General features: G+C 34.9%; 1 protein-coding gene across 2 annotated transcripts in view; it reads right to left on the bottom strand.

Moving 5' to 3' along the window:
* The window catches only part of LOC149820140 (RNA polymerase III subunit RPC82 family protein), a 94,061-nt gene that overhangs the window by 15,644 nt on the left and 52,921 nt on the right, over nt 1–25,496 (bottom strand). For both annotated transcript variants that reach the window (XM_089982625.1, XM_089982626.1), the window contains 4 exons: nt 11,603–11,746; nt 11,468–11,505; nt 11,277–11,369; nt 6,038–6,121 (listed from right to left, as the gene is read on the bottom strand). In XM_089982625.1, the coding sequence (XP_089838751.1) occupies nt 6,038–6,121; nt 11,277–11,369; nt 11,468–11,505; nt 11,603–11,746 (359 nt within the window). The remainder of the gene's footprint in view (nt 1–6,037; nt 6,122–11,276; nt 11,370–11,467; nt 11,506–11,602; nt 11,747–25,496) is intronic.

Here is a 25,496-nt window from a genome sequence, read left to right as displayed (position 1 = left end):
AAGAATATAAATAAGAATCATGCAATATTTTAAAATGATGCAAATATAACAAATTCATAATTCAATTAATCATTCATGCAATAAGGAATAATTATTAAGCAAGAGGGAATCATTATTAAACAATATGAATCATTATTAAGTAATAGGAAAATTTTATTATGCATTAGAGAGTAAATACCATGCAATCATTAATTTACTACGAGTAGGAAAACAAGTAAATATGCATGATCTAATGCATAACAGGAATATGCATGATTTCAATGCACATGCATCAATAACTTATTACTTTATATCAAAGTTTTCGTTTATATTCGTATCCTTATTTAATGCACACAAACTTTAGTTTCTCTTTTTATTATGATTGCCCACGGATACTCAAAACGGATAAACAATTCCTGATGCCAAGTTAGGTTCTCAATTGTAGCTTAGCATACAATTTATATTTTATTACTAGGTTTCATACTTAGCCCTCGACTGATATCAGGAATCAACACCATCCATCGGAATATTAGAAATCAACATCTAATGTCGGGACATTATAAAAATCAACATTCACTAATGTCACTTCTTGGTATACCAAAAAATAACAGTTGTGTCTACACACCGCCCCCAGACAAAGTGGCGAAAAACTCTTAAAACCGTGGCCAGGAGGTGAACCACCTACTTGGGTTCAGGGGCACAACAACGCACACAGAGTTTTAGTATCCTCACAGTCCTCCAAAACCGCAAGTCTATGATTTTCACACTAAAGAAGGGACATCCAGGAAGAATGAATTACACTGTTCTCTTCTTTTATCTTTTTATTATTTCAATTTCTTTATTTTGTAAATCCAACAACATATGTTTCGCAAATCAACATGTGAAACTCATCACGGGATCACAGCCCGTGGCAACATGTAACAGTGCAATTAGTTCAATAAATATTAAGTTGATTTTTATGATGCATAAGAAAAACTAAACAAGGAGCAATACATGCTTAAGGCTCAAACGACCTATGATAATCCACTTTTGATCATCGATGCATCCAAAGCAAAAATCATAAAGAACATGCCACTTATGCATTCATTTTACATGCTTTTCAATGCACATTCATATATGTTAATCAAGGATGTGCATGAATAACAATTCTCATATACGTGTTCACATAATCATGCTAAATGCATGCTTCCACTCATAAATCATCTTAAACTAAAACATGTGAACACTCATGCAATTATGTACCTGCCCAAACACATAAATTTTTCAAGTTTACACATTCACATGTAAGTAATTTTGTATGAAGACATTGATCAAGCATAAACAATCAATTCTAAGCATGTGAAAATCTCATTCTTAACATGCATAAAGCCAAATCTATTACAATAAGCAAATCTGAAAATTTGCATACCAAACTCGAATTTTTTTTTTCAGATTCTAATAAGCACAACTGAAAATTAACATATACAAGTCTGACCCTCATTTATGCACAAACTGAGCATGCAATGTAATTCACCGCATGTATGAATCACATATGAAATTTGGGTGTCTTTCACACAAGCATATCATGCATTAATTTTTTTTCTTTTCTATATAATTCATCCTTGAACACATGATAATGCATATCACAAGTTATTAAAAAAATTTGTTTCCAGCAGAAACATATAAACTGGGGCTGCCAGGCCTGCACCTGCCCAGCCGACTGGTTGGGGCTGACAAGGTGCTGGGCCTGCCCAGCCGAGCACCCATTGATTCCCTTTTTTTTTTTGTTCAAGTTCAGTTCTGGGCAAAATTGAACCTTATTTTTTTTTAAGTTACACAGAAAGCTTGCCCAGCCGACCCAGTCAGCTGGGCCTGGCAAGGCCTGCAGCTGCCCAGCTGAACCCAGTTCGGCTGGGCTGCCAGGCAATAGAGTTAAAAAAAAAGAAAACTTTTTTTTTGTGACACATGCCAACAAAAGAATTTTTCTTTTTCTTTTTGACAAAAAATGCCAGCCCCAGTCGACTGAATCTGCTGGATCTCACTATATATATATATATATATATATATATAAAGTTTTTTTTTTATGAACAGCAGTCCAGTCCAACACTGGACAGTTGTCTGGGACTGGATACTTGCCCGTTCTGTCCCGGGCCAAAAAACATAAGTACAATTTTTTCCCTTTAACTGAATATGCATATATTTCTTATTCCATGGATTAGGTTCGTTTTCAAGAACCACCGTCCTATGTCCATCTTATCCGGATGTACATACCTGTCTAACAGACAGAATGGACAAGGACTCAGATCTGCCCATCATCACGATGGCCAGATCTGTCTGCTAAACACATGGGACAGATCTATCCAAAGTGTCCATGGAGACACACACACACACACACACACACACACACACACACACATATATATATATATATATATATATATATATATATATATATATATATATATATATATATATATATATATACATGTTTCCTTCATGCATGCAGAAATAGCGTAGGAAATCAATCTCACATATTTTAGCCCTACCTACATCGATTTCCATAGATTAAATAGTGAAAAATCAAGATAGAATCCATGGCTCCCTTAAAAAACATTGCTTAAAGCCTATTTAGGCTCTTTTTCTCATCCGAGACAAGAGAGAACACCCGTATCTTTTGACGTTAGAAAAGAGAAATGGATGAAACGTCGGATGGTTGGAGAGGAAGAGGATCTCCTCTTCTTTCTCCTTCTCTTTCTTTTCCTTCTTCCCTTCTCTCTTTTTCTCTCTTTTCCTCTCTCTTTCTTTTTCTTTCTTTTTCTTTCTTCCTTTTTTTTGACTTTTTATAGCACCTTCTAATGTGGGCTGAAGAGAGAACTTTCCATTTGGGAGTCCTCCTCCACCCTACTTTCCAATTTTTTTGAACTATTATTATGTTGACATTTCCACTCCTTTCCTAATTCATGTAATCTTTCTTTTTTTTCTAGATTTCTCTACCTTTCTCAAACTAGTAAGGACTCTTCTAAGGTGTCCTAATTAGTTGGCAAATTCTGAAATTTGTAATCAATTATATTTTAATAATTAAATATCCAGAAACTTTCATAGGGTACCTTATCCCTCTGGGAGTCTTTTTTTTTAACTCTAATTAACTTTAATTCAAGCATAATTATCGAATTTAAAGTTGTATTTTCGTTGGACTGGATTCAGATCCGGATCCAAAATCCAATCGGATCCCAAGCTGGATCAGTTCCAATTTATTATGGGTCTTGGATTGAGCCCAGATCCATATTAATTTGGATCATGCACATTGGATCCAGTCTGATCCAAATCCGAACATGACCCGTTGAGGCAGTCCTTTTTTTAAAAATTGTGATTTTCGGGTCAACCGTAGCCCGAATTCAAAAAAGTAAAATACCGTTGAACTCATAATTTCAAGACGCATCTAATGATATATAACTCGAATTTCGCCTCTGAAATTCGCCTGAATTTCGCTTCAATTTAAAGGTTAAAAATAAAACTTTTTCTCACCTTTTCGTTGGCTCATTTAGGCCTTGTTGATGAGACCTGGGCCAAACCTAGACTCAAAGGATATATGCCTATCAAGGTTTTACCGATTTATTTTCTATACTTAGCCAAATTTTCGAAATCTCGAATTTGACTATGAAAATACACGTGATATTACACATAACTTGGCAATTTAAACTGACAAAAGAAACAAAGTGCGCACAACTCACCCCAACAAACATCACTCGCTCCACAACAGCGAGGTGTACACAGCTCACCTCAAAAAAGCCGAACAAAAAAATGGAAGCATCGAATAAAGAAAATGATTGGCTAAGCCAAAACAAATGACAATAGGTAAACCTTTATCAAATCAAGTCAAATAATAAGAGTTTGAATCCTTAAATAAGTTTAGTAAATCCATGCAATAAATGCAATCATATGACAATACAAGCAAATGTCCACCAAAGAATCCAAAGTAGACAAGCACAAAGGAGGGCCTTCGAATACAAACAAGAATGTCCACCAATAAATACAAAATGGACCAACACATAAGAGAGCCACAAAGGGCACACACAAGAGAGCTCTCACAATAAAATAAATATTTTTAATAATCTTTAAAAAACACATTGAAATGCACTCATAAACCTCACAAATTCCACAAGGATGAGTGCACAATTCCCATAAGGAACATGTCATGCATGAAGAAAACATGCTTAAAACCTTATATATGTAATGAAACAAGCAAAAATACAATAGAAAACCCACCAAGGGCTAACAAGAATACAATAAAGAGTGCACAAAGATCATATATCAATAGAGAAAAATCATGTATACAAACTCAAATTTACAAAAAAATAACAAGATACTTATGATCACTAAGAACCAACCACATATAATCTTAATATTTCTCAAATACATAAAGTATCTAGGTTTCCCATAAGAGCATGTCAAAAAAAAATTCAAGAACAAGTTAAGCAAGATCTCATAAGATCATGCTTGTGAATAACACACAAAATCATTATACAAAATTAAAAAAGACATTTCAAATCATTTTGAACTAAACAACACCAATATGAGTTCAACTAAGTCCAAGAACACAATAAATTTTGGAAAAACAAGAAAACATAAAGACATTCCAAAGAGCTCAATCATGTGCTTATGATCAACCAAAAAACAAAGAATATTTCAAAAAGATTTCAAAGGAACAACAAACAAACAATTCTTAATAAATTTATTTTAAAAACCATAAAAAAATGCTTTCTCATACAAAATGCATGAGATAGGAAACAAACGTAAAAAATAAACAAAGATTTTAAAATACTTACCAGAATAAGATTCCCTTATCTCTACGACCAAAGAATCTTGAATTCATCATTAAAAGTCAAATACCAAGATGGTCATTCTTGGCTCTGATACCATGTAATGAAAGCAAGAGGAATACAAAAGAACAATCAAAGGCATACAATTACCAACAGAGAGGGCACAAGCACAAGTACACAAAGGGACAATACACAAGCCAATCAATGACAAATACATAAGATCACAAGAGCCACCAATGGGTATACACAAAAGAACACAAAACATAAAAATAATAGATCTTTATTGAGTTTGAATGCTTAGAAAAGTATTAACAAAAATAGGGACAAGATGTCCCTTTATATACATCTCAAAAGGGGCCAAGGGAGCCCCAAATAGTCGTTAGGATAGGAGCTCCCAACGGCTTTAATGGTCATTTGACCATAAAGCCCTTACATTAAAAGGGAGTTACAAAAAAAGGAAAAAATAAAGAAAATACAAAAAAGACTGATGCACCCCTAATGGGCACAGCCTATTACATAAATGTGAAATGACAAAAATACCCCTAATGGGTATTACCTATTACAACCATTTAAAATATATATACATATTTATATGTATATATATGTATGTACATACACATATATAAGTATACATAGCTAAACATATATACTTATATCTACAACTTAACACATGCACCCTTCTACACGTCACCACAATAAACCCATGCAAGTGCAGCCAATTAGCTAGACCTGATGTGGCTTCAATTCCAATGAATGATTTCAGTCCACATCCTTGTGAAGGGTGCCTTGTGATTAGAGTGGGACTAGGTGCTGGAGTCTAGTAATCTCTAGTGATACCAGCCCAGCATCTACACCCCTGGGCTCTCCATTATGGAATCCCCAAAATATGAATTTTATTTTATGAAATAGGAAAAAAACTAGCACACATGATTCATGATGCTAGACAGCATGGTTGTCGTAAGCTATGTTTAGTCCAAGAGAGTTCAGTTTTCATCATTAAATCTTAAGTGCATTTTCGAATAAAACAATGAGACAGTTTAAAAGGACAAAGATGTATTAAACGAAAAGAACCACCTACATTATCAACTTAAGGTCCACTAACTCGGACTAAAGCAAGCATCAACATGCCAGAAGTGTAGCGATAATGGCAGCAACAGTAGAGGGTGTCTGATAAAGCTCATGCTTACAAGTGAAATTTTCATACTAAGACAATAATCTTTCCAGAGCTTATGAAGAAGTTTTGCTGCTTCATCACTTACTTCCATGTGGAGATAATCATCTTTACAGAGTTTATGAAGAAGTTTCACTGCTTCCTTTGTTTCCACAAGTGTATAGTCGGACACCTATAAAAAGCAAATGATCATGAAAAACACCATATTAATAATTGATCTGCATCTCATTCCAAATTATACTTTCCAGATAAACTGCAACAATACATCCTGATAGAGAGGTTTACACACTAGAATAAAGAAATCTTCTAAATATAAGAAACTGTATTTTTAAACAATGGGGCATCTTTCATTTAAAACGATGTCAAGCTTTTGCAAAGTGTTACATTGCCTTAAAAAGAGCTCTTTGACAGTAAATAAGTTCACATCAGATCCTTGAGGAAGACAAGAAAAAAACTTCTATGGTGTATGATCCAAGTATGATCACATCTCTTCGGGCACGTTTGGAAGAGAGAAAGATGTAGGAAAAGTGAAGGTAGGAAGGAAAATGTACGGATTTTCCGACCGTTCAAAACGACAGCAAATACATCTTGACTTTTGTTAGCTGGGCTAAATATATTTAGGCTAGTAAAAAATGAGGATCAAACTTACAGTTGTAAAGATCATGTCAGATAAGCTGATGTCTACCAATGTGAGCCACTTTTGCAAGTTAATTGGTTCAATTTAAAAACTAAAGTGGTTGCATGTGTATATAGACTCTTGTTAAGATACATGTATTTCAGGTATGTATACCGATGAATACTTAGGTGTACTCGGTATAACTTTTGTACTTCCTTCCATATATCCCTTCTCTTTTACTAATTTTGTATTTCTTTTTGTATTCTGAGTATATCTTTGGTGTACCTATTGGGTGTTTAGTCATTAGACTAGGTGTTTTATAGATTGAGTATACTTAATGTATACTGTTAGGGGGTAGAATAGGAATTTTAATTTGTTTATTTCTTAGTCATTATTTAAATGACTATTTTTTTGCATTGTCCTCTTTATTTTTATCTTTGTCTTGGTCAATTTATGTTGACCACAACTAGCCATTGGACTAGACCCAACGGCTAGTTGGAAGAGGTCCAACTAGCCCTTGGGCTAGTCCTCTTTCTCCTCTCATATATATTGGTGGGTGTCGGCATTTGTAAAGTGAGAGAGTGATGGGTATTAGGTGTGTGTGTGTGTATGACTGTGATTACGGTGAAGTTGTCTTGTAATTATTGTGTATATTTTTTATCAACATATTTAATAAATAGAATGACTTCTTCGGTTTTGCAAAATACATCTCCATTTGAAAAATTATTCAAAATGCCACCCGATTTCAAAAGATTACGTATTTTTTGTTGTAAATGCTTTGTACTTTCCCACGAGTGATAAATTGTCTCCAAAAGCAATTAAATATGTTTATGAGATATGGAGAAACGCAAAAAGGAAATAGATGTTTTGATTCTAAGAATAACAAACTTTATTTGTCCAAGGATGTTACTTTCTTAAAAAAAAGAAAATGGTTTTGATAAATAAAGTAACAAAGAAGAAGTAAAATATGCTTTCTTGTTTGATTTCTTGCCAAGAAATAAAATTGATTCTCATGAATCAAATGATTGTGAATTAAGTCAAATTATCTCTTTGAATGATAATGATACTTTGTATGATAAAAAACCCGATAGTGGTAATTTGGAATTATTCCACAATGATGATAATTTAGTTGAGAACCCCTCGCAAAATATTCAAGTTTATACCTAGTGTAGTCAAGAAAAACAAACAAATGCTTATGAGAGATACTCTCAAGACCTTTCGTTAAATGAAACCCCTAGTCAAGATTTGCCAAATAGAGACACCACTCTTTCGTTGCTTTTTGTACCTTCACGATATGAGAGAATCTCCTAAAAATACACAAAAAACAGTAGTTTAGATTTTGTAATTAAGATTACCTCCCCCAATCAGCATCAATTGTAAAACCCGGTCAAAATAAAAAAAAAATTATTTTAATTTCAGATCCAGGTAATACATATACATATACATGATATATGTATATGTATCTACTCTATTATATATATAAAATATATATCTTCTATTATTAGCCGTAGGGGTAGTTTAGTCAATTCACTAATTTACACATATTCATTTTCTTGAATATGTTTTGTATTTTCTTTTTGTAAATTCTTTTTTCTTTTCTTAATTTATTTTTTGTATTTAATGCATTGTACTTTGCCTTGGGGGTCAACACTAGTCATTGGACCCCTCCAATGGTCACATTTGTGACCGTTGGAGGGGCTCCAACGACTAGGTGTGGAGCCCCACCAAGGCCCATTCAATGCCCTATAAATATGGGCTGCTCCTCTTGTATTTGTTAAGGGTTTTGGGACTATAGTCCAACCTTTTTTTTATGCTTATGAATCTTATGAGTGCAAATGCACATTTGTGAGTTTGTGTATTGTGCATAAGTGTTTCAAGTGTTCTTGTTGTGCGTATGTGCACGTATTCGTTTCCAAGAATAGTGTACTTTTGATTGTAGTATCTTGTTGAAGATACTTTCACATGGTATCAGAGCCTCTCTCTCTTTGTTCTTCTTCTTCCCTATGTTTCTTGAACAATTGGGTATGTTAATCAGAAAATTACTTTGGTCTTGTTAATTAATTAATTAATCATATACATATATATATATATATATTGATGGAGCATAGGATCATGGGAAACTTTTATTGGAGTTTTTGGTTTTTTTAGTTTTGTTTCTCATATGATTATTCATGTATATCACCAGTAACTTAAACCTTGTAAATTTTATTGCACTTTCAATTTGTAAAAGTGCATTAACTCTAATGCTTAATAATTCCAGTTGTTGATATTTTATTAGTTGTTACTTCACAATTCACACATTCATTTCTTTATGTTGTATTAATATTAATTGTCCCTTGTTCCTCATTTAAATAATCACTTCTTTGTTAGATCAATTAAATTATTGCGTTGTAGTCATTGCTTGGAATTTGTTTTATAATTTAGTTTAGATTCTCCACTTAATATCCAATTATTCATTAATAGTACATAAATGATGCATCTTTATTTATTTATTTTTTGGCCAATTTTTTAATATTTTTGTGAAGCTTATGCCTCGCTTCATGAGAGTGTCTTACGCCTCGCTACGCCTCAACGTTATTCACAACATTGCATGCAATGAAAGAAATAAGCAAAAAATATAAAAGAAAGAAGAAAAACGTACTTAAGATATAGAAAACAAGTAAAAAGTAAAAATTAATTAATAATAATGTAATCTTATCGTGATATATATAAATTTCTGACATTTTCAAAATATCATGATATTTTGCCTTTAATAGCATTTTATGAATTTATAGTGATATTATCACTGTATTTTCAAACTATTGCCTATATCTGCGACTATGATTGACAGAGACCTTTCCTGAGAGACAAGATCAACACACTTGCACTTTTTTGCCTTCTAATGAAAACACACTTTATTGAATTAGCATAGGGTTTATCATGACTTGGACCAAGTAAATGAATAATACACATCCAAAAAACTTTGAGTGGTATAAGAAAGGTAGTAGTTTAAGGATCTCATAAGCAAAGGGAAGACTTTCCACCAAGAGCATCAAAAAAGGTTCTATGATCAAATAAGTTATAAATAGAAATATTTTTTATGCAAAAAATCTTCAGCACATTCCTTCCAAGCAACAAGGAACATATTATTGCTAAAAGATCCTACCTTTCTTATCTACTACTACATTTTGTTTTGGAGTATTTGGGCATGAAACTTGTGATCATATCATCATACCATGCTCATGAATGTACTTTTTGCACACCATAAGGGATGTTCTCTAACCCATTATCAAAGTGTAGCATTTCAATGAAAACATATGTCGAGTTTTCATTAACTTGTGGCAAATAAAAATATAGACTTCATTTAATCATTTGATTTGATCAGATAAAGTGCAATCGTGTGGGAAAATTCGTTAATAAAAGAGAGTATTTGAATACCATAATAGAGAAGACGAGAGGGCTCCATACAACTGAATGAAAGGAAAAGGCAATCTACAATGTTTGATCTATAATCTCTGGATAATCCATATCCATTTTGACAAAAGAATACAGCTTAGCCTAAGGTGTTGCAATAGGATAAACTCTTACTAGACATGCTTGCCTAATGGATGACATATTTACATCAGAACCTCCCAAGATATATAGCCCATGTTCTTTCCAAGCAAGTCTTATCCTTCCAATCCTCAAGTCCTGAAAAATACCATGATATAGGAAGACACTTATACCGTAACTATGATATTTGCTCAATGAACTAACAGTAACATAATGACTAGTAATCTAGGCATATGCAAAAGAGTCATGATAACCACTCTTTTACCTATGAAAATTCACAGAGCTATAAATGTTAATTTTCTATTTTTTCTATAGATAATTGTAATTACGTCATAAGAGGTCAAAAGCGTGGGTATTTTTCTTATTTTATCCATTGTAACACTAATAAAGAATATTCTCATGTATTTTTTCCATCACGAACATTAATGCTACAAGGAGACCCAATAGTTTTGGTCTCAACTCTTCCTCTCTCTAATATCATTTCACTTGAGATGGTACTAGAGTCATGAAGAAGATAGGGAAAAATTGGATTTGAGTTAGAAGGGCCAAAATGTGAGTATGGAAAGGGTCTATCACTAGCAAATTGACTTGAATGGAGATACCCTACATTGCTTGACCTTTTGACATGTATCATAGTGCAAGACCTCACAGATATCATTTTTCTTCGAGTCAAGATACAAAACTTGTACCCAAGACCAGTTTAACTGAAGAACTACATTCTAACATACAAAGCATAATATCGGAGCATCTTTCTTCATTAAATATAGGCAATTTATAGATGCATCTATAGATTCTATACCTACATAACTGACCTATCACCCATCTATCACAAAATCCACAGTTTTGCCAGTCCAAAACATAAAAGGACTGTTCTTGATGCATCTTGATGAATCTAGAATGTACCATTTCAATGCAGGTTATATCAGTCGATTCATGTTATCTCTAACAAGGCTAACCTCATCTGCTCAGTCTCCTTAAGGACATAGAATCTATAAATATCTCAAAACTTGAATTCAAATGAACATCTTCGACACAAAAAATATGAAAAATTCATCTGCATGAAAACTACACAATTCTCAAGCAAAGAAAATGTTCAAATGCCAACTTCCACTAGCATGTTTTGCCCTCCTGTGTGCATGCAAATGGAACACATGATCATATTTGCTGTACAAGTTCTGACCTCTTTTGCATCGCAGGAGCAGCCTTTCATAGATAACAATCGGAAAATCCTATAGCCATCTCTTCCATATCTTTTCAACACAATTGATTCAACCTGGCATATGAACAAAATTGAAACCATCCAGCTGGAGGCATAACCATTATGTGAACAATAAGTCACAGGAAAGGAAACAGTTGATCAATTCACACTACCTCATCATTTTGAGCAACTTCAATAATTTCCCTAGAGTCTATAACATAGTCAAGAGAAATATCCAATAAAGCAAACAATGATATTTGAAATTAATAATTTAAATAAACAATTCCAAGGCATGAACTGCTGGATACTAATGCTATAGGACTCTTCTATCCCTCCACTGCAAGAAACAGACCCAATTTGGTCAAGGGAAGCTCTAACGTTCTCACGCGTCATTGCAAGACCTTCTGGATGTTCCCTGACAGCTTGTAAAATGGCATCTATTGACAATGGAGCTGTGAATACGAGATACAACAAAAAGAAATCATTAAAAACTGGAATAGAAAACAAAGATGTAACTGAAAGCAACAAGAGAAAAAAAAAAGTTACAAAGTATCACCACCACAAGAGACGGAATTGAACATCCACAATGGTACATGATTTAAACAAATCATGAAGTCCAATGAGGTATCAAAATAGTTAAACAAATACATAGATTTGCCACAAATTAAAGTGACAGATCAAGCAATGGTACATGTGAAAAATACAACACCCCAGAACAAACAAGCATGGCCGATGATTTTTCATCCAATACCTGAATGAAGTGTTTAAAATGCATACAGCATACTAATACCATAAAGAAAGAACAGAGAAATGAATGGAATGGAACTCATAACTTAAGCTTCATACACAAAAACCTTAGAAATCCTCTACTTTGCTCCAAGTGGTTCACAATGTATTGTTCTTAGGCACCACTACTATATAAAAAAATTACTAAAATAAATTATATGGCGCTAGTCGGTCAAAGTGATCTGCAGAGACCCAGGACGACTCAAACCTAAGCTGCAAATCTTATACTTGTTAAGTTTGATGTAATATATGTATTACTATTTTGTGTGCTACCCCTCTTCAATGTATATGTACATTTCATTCTTTTCAGGGGTATTCTTGTATTCTTCATAGTGCTAATGTAGAGACAACTGTTTTTGTCTTCTAGTGAGGTAGAGGAGATGTCTCCCCTGTATTGTTGTATCTCTCTCATTTTAGAGCTAATGAAGTTTCCTTTATGCTTTTGCCTCTCACTTGTTTTCTTCTTCTTCTTTCCAAAATGGTATCAAAGTCATATTTGAGCTAAGAGCGAGTAGGGCTGTCATTTGGAAGGGAAGGAAGGAAACTCCATTCTCTGGCCTGTCTCAAGTTCGTGCCGAGCTGCTGATGTCAGCATTGTCAGTATGCATGAATGAGGCTGCTTTGGGTAAGGTAAGAATATGATAGTTCTTGATTTTAGGAGTCCACCAAATCAAGAATCGTGTCAGAGTTAAATTGGAATTTCAATGATTTTTTGAAGATTTTCTGAAAATCATGGTGAATAGTGACCAGATTTGGGAATTTTGTTTATTTCGTCCAAATCGGTGGGTTTCAATGGCAAATAATGCTTGGGTTTAGGTCATTTTTGAATTTTGAGTAAGGAAGACATTATTAGTGATTTGAGTGTTGATTTTGGTGTTTTGGGTGAGTTTTGATGAAGTCTTGAGGTTTCTGTTACGAGTGGTGATAGCATTTTTGAGATTTCAACCTAGTTGGTTTGTGATACTAGGCTCAACAGTGTGGTATCTTACTGTTTGTGACTGTATTGCATCAGTTTGAGACACCTATGGTTGTGTTTATCCTAATTTGAGATTTTTTGGTGTGTTGAGGCTCATAATGGTTTTGGTTAGTTGTCTTTGTGTTGTGCATAGCATATTGGCCTGATATAATCCGTTGAACTATTTTCGTATATAGTTCTTTTGGTGGTGTTCTGCTGTGATATTGTCTTTTGCAGCCTTGAAATTGTAGTTTGGGGCTTCGGTGTAATATGGAAGAGAGACCATTCAGGTTATTCAAGTCAAGCTTGATGGGACTAACTTTACATGTTTGCCTGAATGTATGAAGACGGCGGGATTTGGTTATGAAGGATACTTGGATGACATTAAAGTGAAACCAAAGAAGGGTGCTCCTAATTATGACATCAATGTAGAAGAATGGGAAAAGGAAAATGCGAAGATGAAATCATAGCTTTTAGGCTCTGTTGAGCAAAATATTGCCATGAATATTTGAAGTATGAAGCTGCTAAGGATGGATGGGTCCATTTGAAGCAAGTCTTTGAATAGTCAAATTGGGCTCAACAATATCACCTTTGTGAGGATTGTATGGCTTCAGACAGTTGGATGGACTGATGCACCTCGAGAAAGAAGTTTTGATGGGTTCAAGAGAGATATGAATCTTATTGATACATTTGCAAAAGGCTTAGTCACATGAAGAAATCATCTCCTACTCTGAAGAAAAAGAAGTATGGGGCCTTCATAGTTAAATGTGTTGGAGAGACTGGAAAGTCTAAAGATATTTTGCAGTGTGTATTGTATTCCATCTGCAGGAAGCTCTTCAGGTTCTTTGCCTACTGCCAAGTCAGATAGTTTTAAGCAAATTCAACAGCTTTCTATTAGTTCAGTTTCTTTTTCTTCCTCTTCTTCGTTGTGCATCTCCTTTGGTACTGTTTTTATTGGTTCTTTGAGTGCTTTCTCAGGTTGGCTAATAGATTCCATGTAATATGAGACTTACATTCTTCAACATCTTACTCCCACATCTTCTCTTTTGAGTAACTTGAATATCTCTCAAGTGTTTCATGTTCCTTCTTTAGCTATAAATCTTATTTCTATTGGTCAAATTACTAAACATAATTGTAATGTAATCTTTTGTGATGTGGATTGTATTGTGTAGGATCAACTTTCAGGTAGGAGGATTGGGATTGGCCAGGAGAGGGGACTGGTATTACTTGGATTCAATAGACTTAAGTTGACAGAGGAGACGGGGAGGTGGTTTAAGAGCAGTAGTTTTAGATGTCTATGTTGTGGCATCAACGACTTGGTCATATTTCTAATTTTAGACTGCAACATCTTGTATTTTTGGATAGTTTAGGTGGATCTAAAATTTCTGTGTCAAATCATGTAAAGGAATGTGAGAGTTACAGGCTAGCAAAGAGTCACGCCTTACCTTTTAGATCTAGGGAGATAAGGTCAAATAAAACTTTTGATCTTATTCACTCAGATGTCGGGGGTGCTTCACCAGTTTTATCAAAAGGTGGTTCTAGCTATTTTGTTAGTTTTATTGATGATTATACAAGATTTACTTGAATATACTTTATGAAGAACAAAAATGAGCTGTTTGAAAATCTTTAGGAAGTTTTGTGCTATGATTAAAACTCAGTTTTATGCTAAGATTAGAACTCTTCGCTCGGATTCAAGGGCAAAATATATTAATTATGTGCTTTAGAGTTTCCTGCAACTTTCCTCGCGAGTTGTAAAATGTTATTTTTTGGGTTTTCCTAGTGGACAAAGGGTCATAAATGTTATGATCCATCTGGAAAGTTTTGGATCTCTAGACATGTCTTTCATAGGCATACACCGTATTTTTCTCAGCTTAAGGATGAGAAGGAGAGTGGGGTTTACTTTTCATTTTTTATGTCATTTCCAGTAGATGAAAATGCTAACAGAAACACTAATGTTCAACTCGAGTCACAAATCCCATATAATAAGTTTGGCCAAACATATGACAAGAGACAGGAGGGTATCCCAGTATACCTTTTATGTATAAGATTGAGCAAAGGGAGACAGATTTTAGAGGCCATTTCTGATTCTCTTCTAGTTATTTTTTGAAACCATGGTGTTTCGAAAGTTTGTAAAATTTAATATTTTTGCCTTGATTTGTAGATCTTTTTCTTATCTTCTTGATGACATTAGTTTGATTTTATTACAAGCACTCTTCACTTCGTTGGTTTCTCCATTCATATCTCTTATTTGGGTGTTATTTTTGTTAGATAAGAGATTTTTATTTATCAGTTTTACAAACATGGTTGTGGTGAGTTATATGCATCCGTTGTAGTTGATAATATTGTTTGCAGTTTTACAATCATTTGTGAGGTGAGTTATGTGCACCTCTTATGATTGTAGCAGGTTTGTATTGCCCGGGAGCTTGTATTGCCTGTACATGGTCACTGGAATAATTATTGATGACATTTGTGTTTGATCTTGTATTGTCAGGGAGCCTGTATTGCATGTGCATGATCACAAGAATGATTATTGTTGACATTTGTGTTTGATCATATATTGACAGGGAGCCTGTATTGCATGTGCATGATCACAAGAATGATTATTGTTGACATTTGTGTTTGATCATATATTGACAGGGAGCCTGTATTGCATGTGCATGGTCATGGTCATGGTCATGGAAATGATTATTGCTGACTTAATCTCGTCCTATCCACTGATACACTTGAATTTTTGAGGTTTTTTAGGTTGAAGTGGTTGCTTGTGATAAGCAAATTGGTGTTCAGATTTGCATATATCATTCATTATGTTGTGGGATTTTTAAATCTCTCCATAAAAATTTTAAACTTTTACTACTCATTTTCCCTTGTATGGGAAATGGTTATTGAAATATTTTTATGCATTTTGCATTAAATATTCCTTAATTGCATGATTAAGGATATTTTAAATTTGTTCCATGTTGGTTATCTTGTGTGTTTCGCATAAATTTAATTAATGCTTTTCTAAGCATTTGTTAATGAAAGATCTCTTATATTTTTTACTTGTGACTCTCTTTGTGAGTTGTTGGTGTGTATCCCCATTGTGAGAGTTCTTGGTCTAAGCATTTCTTGATATTTGTGGGATTTTAAATCGCTTCATATTTTTTTAAAGTTGTTTTCCCTTGAAAGGTTTTCTTGTATTTGGTCCATAAGTGACTTTTTCATTGATTCTAAACTATAGCATGATTCATTTATATATGCATTAGTTGTATGGTTAATATTGCTTCTAAAATGTAATAGTTGATTGATCCATGGTTGTCATATTTGTCTTTTTTAATCTTTATTGAATGATTTGAATCATTTCTAGTATCTTCCGTTTTTAATCTTTATTGAATGATTTGAATCATTTTTAGTATCTTCCGCTCGATAAAAATGATTTGTTTTTACAAGAAAATCTATCTATGAGTAATTTACTCCCCTTTGTGAGATTTTATGATTTAAACTCATTTATGAGTTATTTATTCATGGTATTGATGTTGTTTGAAAATCTATATGTCATGCCTTTTATGCATTAATGTGCTTTTTGTGAAATGGGTATTGACTTTGAATAATGCATGTTTTCATAAATGTTTAAAGTAATTAATGATTTATGAGCTTATCTTTGAGATATTTTATAAATGCATCTTTCATTTTGATAATATGCAATTATGTTCTCTTATGAATTAAGAACTATGAGTTCTTAAAAATTATCTATTGAGGTGAATCTCGCTCTATGACTATTGTGTTTGAAAATTTAATGATTTTTCAAAAATTAATGTTGAAAATTTTTTCTTACTTTAAATGATTTTGAAAAATGTTAAATTATCTTATTAAATATTTTCCATATATTGTATTTTTGGCATGCTTGACCATCCTCTCTCCATAATATATATATATATATATAAGTATAGTTATTTAATTTTTTTTTATGTACAGTTGGATTGCTCTTTTAGCTCTATTTACAGGTTCTCAAAGTATTGACATTATTGAAGATTTTAGAGACCTTTTGTGTAATAGAGCATATCAAGGAAGATCTAGAAGCCCCTTAAAGAATTTGTATTATGGAAGAATACAATGATATCTTGTGTAATGGGATTCTTTTTGTAATTGCAAACTGAGGGGGTATTTTTATATATATATATTTATATTTATATATATATATATAATTTATTTATATATAATTTATTTATATTTATATTTTTATATATAATATTGTATATGTATATACGTATATATATGTATACATATTATATATTGTTTATATATGTGTATGTATATACATATGTTTAAGTCAACCTTGGTTGACTTGGACTATCTGCTAATACAATGGCTAGTATGGTCTCCTTTTTCCTTCTCTAATCTCTCCTTTCATCCCTCTTCTCCTATAAATATGTGAGTGTACGTGCATAGTGAAAGTACGAGAGTGATGGGTAGATTTAGGTTCTTTGTGAGTGTTATGAGTGTTTTGTAGTGAGGTTCTTTGTATTTTGAATTTCTTTTTTGTATTTTTTAATTTCATTGTTAATGAAACTATTCATTCATAATACTTGTGTTCCATTTTTATTTCTTATGGTGAGCTTGTATTCAAATACATTATATTACAGTTTTTTGTATTCATTTTGGAGTGCATCAGTATCCTTGCCATTTCGTGACATTTGTATCATCTTCTTCTTGAGGAAAGTGTATATCGCTTATATGTGTTGATGATATGACCATTAGGGGTGATAATCTGCATAAGGTAGATGATACCAAGAAGAGGTGGCCAACATTTTTGAAATGAAAGAACTAGAAAATCTTAAATATTTCCTTGGTTTGGAAATTACATACTCAAAGAGAGAATTTTACTTATCTTATCATAATGTATGCAATTGATCTTGTTGTAATGGCGAGAATAATAGATGATTCTAAAAAGGCTAGTTCTCCTATGGAAGCAAATGTAAAATTGGAAGCTTCAGATGGAGTGGATCTAGAAGATCCAGTGGTATATAGGCAGTTAGTTGGGAGCTTGACATACTTGACTATATTTAGATCAAATATTACTTATGTTGTCCATGTCCTGGACTGAACTTTCAGAATAGGGCAGTTGCAGTGCGCAGCTCTACTGAGTGGAAAATGCATCGACTGTAGGAATACACGGTGTGTGTTGGCTTGATCGGTGACGTGCGATTGTAGCATGGCACGTGATAGGCAACGATATCGTCATTAGTGCATCGTTGTATGGCAGCACAGATATGAAGCATTGTTTAGTTAAGCAGTGCCAGCGGATCAGAGGATGTTGCTTTTGGAGATTTGGTTAAGGACTTCTCGGTTTTCAAGAAGTTTCATGCGTAGCGGTTGGACGCACGGGGGTGCGCGTGGGTTAAGGCTAATTTTCCCAGAAATAACCTTAGGTGATTCCAACCGAGTATGGTGACTCGGGGCTAGCCGAGAGAATGCCTAGGCACCGGCGAATGAGTCTGGGTGGTGCTCTTCGCTATGGTGTTCAATCATCAATTGGTCTTCGGCTAGAGAGTTGCAAGGTCTTGTTCCTTCAATGATGAGGTTTTGTTGTGGCGTGTGCATGGAGTTGCAATACACTCCTTGGCACGCAAGGCTAAGACAAAGTTTGTGCCCTTTTCGGAAGTGATAGCTGGTATGGGACGGCTATGCACTAAGTGGCATGGACTAGATGAAATTCGTATTTAAAAATGCGCTTGATCAGCTTCCGCTAGGCAGCTGTGCAGGAGGTGGTGGACAAGGCTAATGAAAACGATTCAGCATATGAAAAAGTGTTGGTGCGCGGCCTTTGGCTATTAGGCTGGCCAGATTGGACAGTTTGGCGCGGCGCGGGTTTGCGAAGCATTCTATGCCCGTGACAAATTAGTTGCAAGTGAGCGACTGGAAGGCTTGTGGCAGTAAGGAAGGGCCGTCGCACCGCACTGGCTTATTGAAAAAGTAAGCCCGTGATAGTCCATATGGTTAGGCAATTTATGAGTTCCCCCAATTTGGTTTATCTTATTATGTTACTTCGGATCATTTGATATGTGAGACACTACGGGTTATGGGATATTCTTCTCTTCATCCTCCTCCACATATCTTAGAAGCTTTTGTGATGCCAACTTTAGAGGCTCTACCCGGAACCATCTCTATGCTACTGAATTTTGTATTTTTTATGGGAGATCCCTAATCTCATGGAAGAGTAAGAAATAGCATAGAGTCGCATTATCCGTCATTGAAGTAGAACGCAGGGCTATGACACAGATTACAGTGGCATTATCCTCTCAATGAAGTAGTTGTTGAAATTTGCTAAGAAGAAGCTCATCTTGACATGACTAGAGAGAAGAAATACTCGTATCAAGACCCAAAACTAATGTGAAAACTTATCGACCACCTCATTTTGAAAGACAACCTCCAAGTAGGTTTCTTTTTAATGAATCATTCTTACCTAGCTATAAAGCTTATCTCATATCAATACACTCTTTTCACAAACAACTCATAAAGAAGCTAAAGACATTCCTGAATGGGTAGAAGTCATTAACCTAAAACTAATGGATCTCCACAAAGCCAAAACTTGTAATATTAGTCTATTACTTATAGGAAAAAAGACCATAAGATGTAGTTGGGTTTTTAAGGTCAAGACCAAGGAAGGTGGAACTCTAGAAAGAGATGAAGTCATATTAGTAGCTGAAGGATATTTTCAAGAATATGAAATAGATTATGAAGAAAACTTTACCCCTGTAGCACATATAACCAGTGTTAGGACACTCGTTGCCATAACATTTTATTAAAAAAAGATCTATCTACCAATTAGATGTCAAGAATGTTTTTTTAAACTATGACCTAAATGAAAAAGTGTACATGGATTCTCCTCCTAGTCTTGAGATAAAGAAGAAGAAAGTTCTTTGACTACAAAAGGTTCTTTATGGTCTCAAACAAGCACTCAAACCATGGTATGATAGATTTAGTAAAGTAATGGTAGACTTGGGATATAAGTCATGTTATTCTGACATTGCTCTCTTTGTTAAGTACACAAGTGTTGATGTTGTTTTATTAGTCTATATAGATGATATGATCATTACCGATAGTGACAAAAAGGGAGTAAAGGAAATTAAAATCGTTTTTATATGGTTGACCTTGGATATTTGAGACATTTTTTAGAAATTGAGATGGCTTTTTCTCCGAGAGGATATCTTCTATCTCAAATGAAACTTATTGCTGAGATGATAGCCCGGTCAGGAATTTCTGATGATTAGCATGTAGATACTCCAAAAGTTGTAATGCAAAGATGACGAATTTCAGATGATTAGCATGTAGATACTCCAGAAGTTGTAACACGGATATGAGGTTGGAAGATGAGACTTCATTGGAAGATCCAACATGTCATAGACAACTGATTGGTTGCCCAGATTATTTGTCAATTACTCAACCCGATATTGCTTATATAGTGCACACGACAAGCCAATTTTAACATGCCCCCATAACTATTAATAAGAATGTTGTGTTAAGAATTGTTAGATACATTAAAAGCACTATTTCTAAAGGGCTCTTCTTAACTTCTTCTTCTTTAGATTTGCTCTTTTTTCATATTTTACCAAGGATAACCTCGTTTTGGATTCGAGAAAATGTCGCCATCTTGGCGGCGTATAATGTCAAGGTTAGCACCCTCAACCCCGGGGCCTATGTTGGGCTTCGGCTTATGAAAGGGGGAAGCACCCAGGGGAGTTGAACCCTGACGGACCATCTGATAGTCGAGGATCATTTCAACTATGCTAGCCATTTTCAGGTTTCTTCTTTAGATTTAATTATTTATACTGATTTTAATTGGGGAGAGAATCATAATTATAGAATCTCAACTACTAGGTATTGTGTGTTTTGAGGGGATTCCCTCATTTCATATAGGTCCAAGAAGCAAAAAGTCTCATTATCATCAATGGAAGCTAAATATTGTTTCAAGGCAACAACTACTAAAATTGTGTGGCTAAGTGTAATGCCCTAAAATCCTGAACTTTTAAACCTTTTGGTAAAAATTTAAATAGCTTTGCACTCAATCATTTTTCAGAGTTTAAAATGGTAGTTCAACGAAAAATGGTGTTTGAAATAACAAGTCAACGAACCTTGGGCGCATTACAGGCGAACTTTCCTTTACACAATAGATTTGTATCTCCATATAAGCATTAAAACCACAGATTCAAAACTAGGTTTTTGATAATTAAAATCTATACAAAACAGGAATTTCAAAAGAAACCCTTATGCAAAAATTCAAAACGTACTCAGGAGTGAAACATCAGAGAAAGAGTGGGATCTTGATATCATCACGTCATCACGCCATCATCTATCATACCAACATAATTATCACTTGTACCTCATAAAACGGTCAAACTTATAAAAATCTGGTAGGTGCATAGATATCAAAATTCAGAACAAGACTAACATATTCATTGTTCCTTTCGTGATGTCCAATTCTGTAACGACCCCAACTCCTACCTTTGAAAAATGCGGAATATTTTTTTTTTCTAAGAGTCGCGGAACACTTCCCAGAGACCTGGGGTCCCTACAGTTCCAATTTCAGTTGGATAACCACACACCACAAAGCAACTTACATTTATCAATCATAACTAATCCACTGAACTCTTTTATTAATGAATCAATAAGAGTAATATGTTCCATGTCAAAAGTGAAATATCAAATTGCAGGAAATCAGAAGAACTAAAAGAAAATAACAGTAGAGCCACTCTGTCCGTAAGTGAAGCCGTCTGAAACAAATGTGACCCTCGTATCTCTCAGAAGCTAGTCGACTTCACTGATTACTTGTGCCTGGGAAAAACCAATAAAATAAGAGGGTCAGAAATCCGAAGAATTCTGCGTACAGGTTTCCCTAATGAATCAAATAAGAAAAAGAGCATAAATAAGATCCATGTAATATTTTGAGGAATACGATTATAATCAATTACTAAGTCAATTAACCATTCATGCACAATTAAACATTTAACAGGAGGGAACACGAAATATGCAACATTGATCACAACTTAATCAATAAGGCAATTAAATGTAAAATAGATCAACATCATACAATGATCAACATAAACAACTAAGTGAACAGGTAAACATGCATGAACTAATGCAGAGCAAGAATATGCATGATTTATGTACAATGCATGAACCATTTATTATCTTCCATTTAAGTTTTTCTCTTTCCATATGCATGTCATATTAAATGCACACAATCCTTAAGTTCCTCTTTTTAATTTATCATTGCCCGCGGATACACCAAACGGATACAATCCCCGAGGTCAAGTAGGGTTCCCGGGATAGCTTCACACACAATTTGTATTTTCTTACCGGGTTCCAAACTTAGCCCTCGACCGATATCAGGAAACAGCACCATCCATCGGAACCTTGGAAAACAACATCTAAAGTCGGGGACACCAGGGAAAACAGCATCCACTGGCGCCACTTTCTTGGTATACCAAAACAAACTCGCAGCTGTGACTAACACACCACTCCCGGGTAAAGTGGCGGATTCTCCCTAAAAGCGTGGCCAGGAGAAGAACCTCAATATCGGGTTCAGGGGCAACAAAACGCACACGGAGTTTTTGTATCCTCACGGTTTCTCCTAAACCGCAATATCCAAGATTCCCACGCTAAAGCAGGGACGTCAAGGAGAAAGTGAATTACACTGTTCTTTATTTAATTTTATTTGGTTATTAATCAATTTCTTCTACATTTGCAAATTTACCTGCAGAACTAATAACATAAGCTTGCACATCAGCATGCTAAGCTTTTCACGGGACCACAGCCCGTGACAACATAGAACAGTGTGGTAAAACAACAATATCACATTTGATTTGTTGCAATGCATCAAAAACAATTAAAACGGAGAACAACTAGTCCTCGCGGCTCATCCAGCCACAAATGATCCAATTTGATCATTACCACATGCATAAGCAAAAATCATAAAGAGTATGCCACTTATGCATTCTTTTCACATGTTTTTCAATGCGCATTCATTTAGGACAATTTAAAGGTGTACATGAAACAATAACATACATATACATATGCATGAGTTCACAATTTCAATTTAAATTTCATGCTTTCATTCCATACACATGCTCATATCCCATGTATGATTTTATTTAGCCTGTCAATGTATGCTTTAACATACATGTTCATGTCACATATACACTTTGATGAAATTACACACTTAAATCAGCATGTGAACCTTCAAGTGGTGGTGCACGTGTCAATACATCAAGTTAGTGTACAATATGCATAAGATGTAGCTTTGCAGCAAATACTTTGATTTTGGCTTAATGTGTGCAATGCAGAAAAACAAAACATATCATGCTCTTACACCCATAGGTCTGAATATTAGGTAAACATAAATATGAAAATTTCAAGAAGAATTGAACCTTACACAAGCTAATTTAACTCAGCCTATAATATTTAGTTTAAGCCATGGAAAACAGCATGTACGATTACATGTTTAGCTAAATTATGAGAACATCCATGATGTTTGTGTCATACAGATTACATGGGTGTATGCCTAACAATCTTTACACGTCCATATGCCTCTTAATCACCTTGTAAATAGGTATGACAGAATGCATGACATAGATCAATCATACTACTAAGCAAACAAGCAATTGACCACTTACACATGAGTATATACAAATTTTATAACCATGCAAAGCTGGACTAACACAGGTATAATGTAGTCTTATTTGAGAAGCAATGACCCAGCCAATATATTGAAACCAAATTAACCACATAATCAACACGTAACTAAATTTGTATATTAAACATAAACTAAATCATTGCATGTATAGAAACATAGGCAACTTATGAATAATCAGATCACTAGAGAAATCAGATAACCAAAATCTTCATACGACATTAATTGAAATCCTGAATATATATAGATATATATATATACACTGCTTGTGATCTACCCATCCTAATGTAAAACAGGATTGAGGACAGGGCAGTAGACTCATTCAGGAGCCCCCTTCCACAGACCAACCCGAAATCCAAACCCATTTTCCTTTGAATTTCAGTCGTACCCTTGGTTCCGACATACCCAACAAGAGCTCGGTTCACACCGACTCTTGTGCTCAGCTGGACATGTACCATAAACAGATTTAGTAAGAGAACTTTAAATCGGTACAGATACAGAAACTACATAAGGGATTCTTTAAATCCATGTCCAACATGCTAAACCCAAAGAATTCAAGGTCTTTTATACTTAAATATGCTAAAAAGGAAATCTGCACATGTAAATAGGTCTGAGTTCGTTCACTAATTTAACCACCTAAATCTTTTAACATGCTGTCCACCATATCAGCAGCAACTGTACAGGCCATCAAATCTGGATTTCGTGGGGTTCTGTTTATGCCTCCAACAAAAATTCTACGTTTCTTAACAAGAGCACCACACAGTTTTACCTTTCTTTTACCATGATTCAAGACTGTGGCAGTTTCACCCAAACATAACTACCCACATACACCAGACCGTGTGACATATCAATTTGTAAATACCTACCGACTGATTTAGCAACAATCAACATAGGCTAATTTTTCAGGGCTGCTGGACCTGTCATCTACACACACACCCACACACATGACAATCCATATTTTTCATAGATAAAAGTTTTGTTTTACTACAAGAATGCATCCATACCTACAATGTTTCAAATAACCAAATAAAAAGACCATGAAACACATGGATTTCATCCACGGATTGTAGAGTAAATGCTTAGATTTACTCACCCACATGGTTCTACACTAAAATACTCCATGGAAATCGAATCCATGTTCGTTTTCCTCACTTAACCCAAAAGAAAAACCCGTACCTTTACAATCCGATGTTTTGGGGGTTGCGGCTGACGTGAGGAGGCGAGCTATTCCACCGGCCTCGACTGCTCCGGTGTCGTGATGGTCGCACGCAAGGGAAGAGACAACAAAAGGGGCTGTCGTGGCCTGCGGTGGCTGCAGCCTTCCGGCGATCTTCCACCTCCCCAATGCTCGCCCACACGAGAGAGAGAGAGAGAGAGAAAAAGAGACGGGGGAAGAGAGAAACGAGGGAGACGAGGGAAGAGGGTGAGACCCCCTCTTCCGCCTCCCTTTTATCGCTGAAACCCCCCCCTTCTTGCCGAGATGGGTGGGGTTTCGGTTACGCCTGCGTAACCCCCCCCCTTCTTGCCCCTTTCTGCTTCTGTTTAAAACCTATCGGGCAACCCTTATAGGGTTGCCCCTTTACTTTCTTTAAAAGGGCTGCTACAGGGTCACGGGTGGGGCTCGGGTCCGGACCCGAGACCCGTGACCCGACTCCAATCTGTATGGATCCACAAGTTGGATCCAAATGGATCCAACTGTGGATCCTCGGATAAGTTTTAAAATTTAAAATTTTATTTAATTTGCATTTCATAAAATTTTAACACCCAACAATATGGATCCGCAAGTTGGATCCAA

This window comes from Nuphar pumila, chromosome 12 (assembly GCF_984573655.1).
Source record: "Nuphar pumila chromosome 12, dmNupPumi1.hap1.1, whole genome shotgun sequence".
In the NCBI taxonomy this organism is placed as follows: Eukaryota; Viridiplantae; Streptophyta; class Magnoliopsida; order Nymphaeales; family Nymphaeaceae; genus Nuphar; species Nuphar pumila.
The sequence above is the reverse complement of the archived record's forward strand: the minus strand, read 5'-3'. Positions and strand labels throughout refer to the sequence as shown.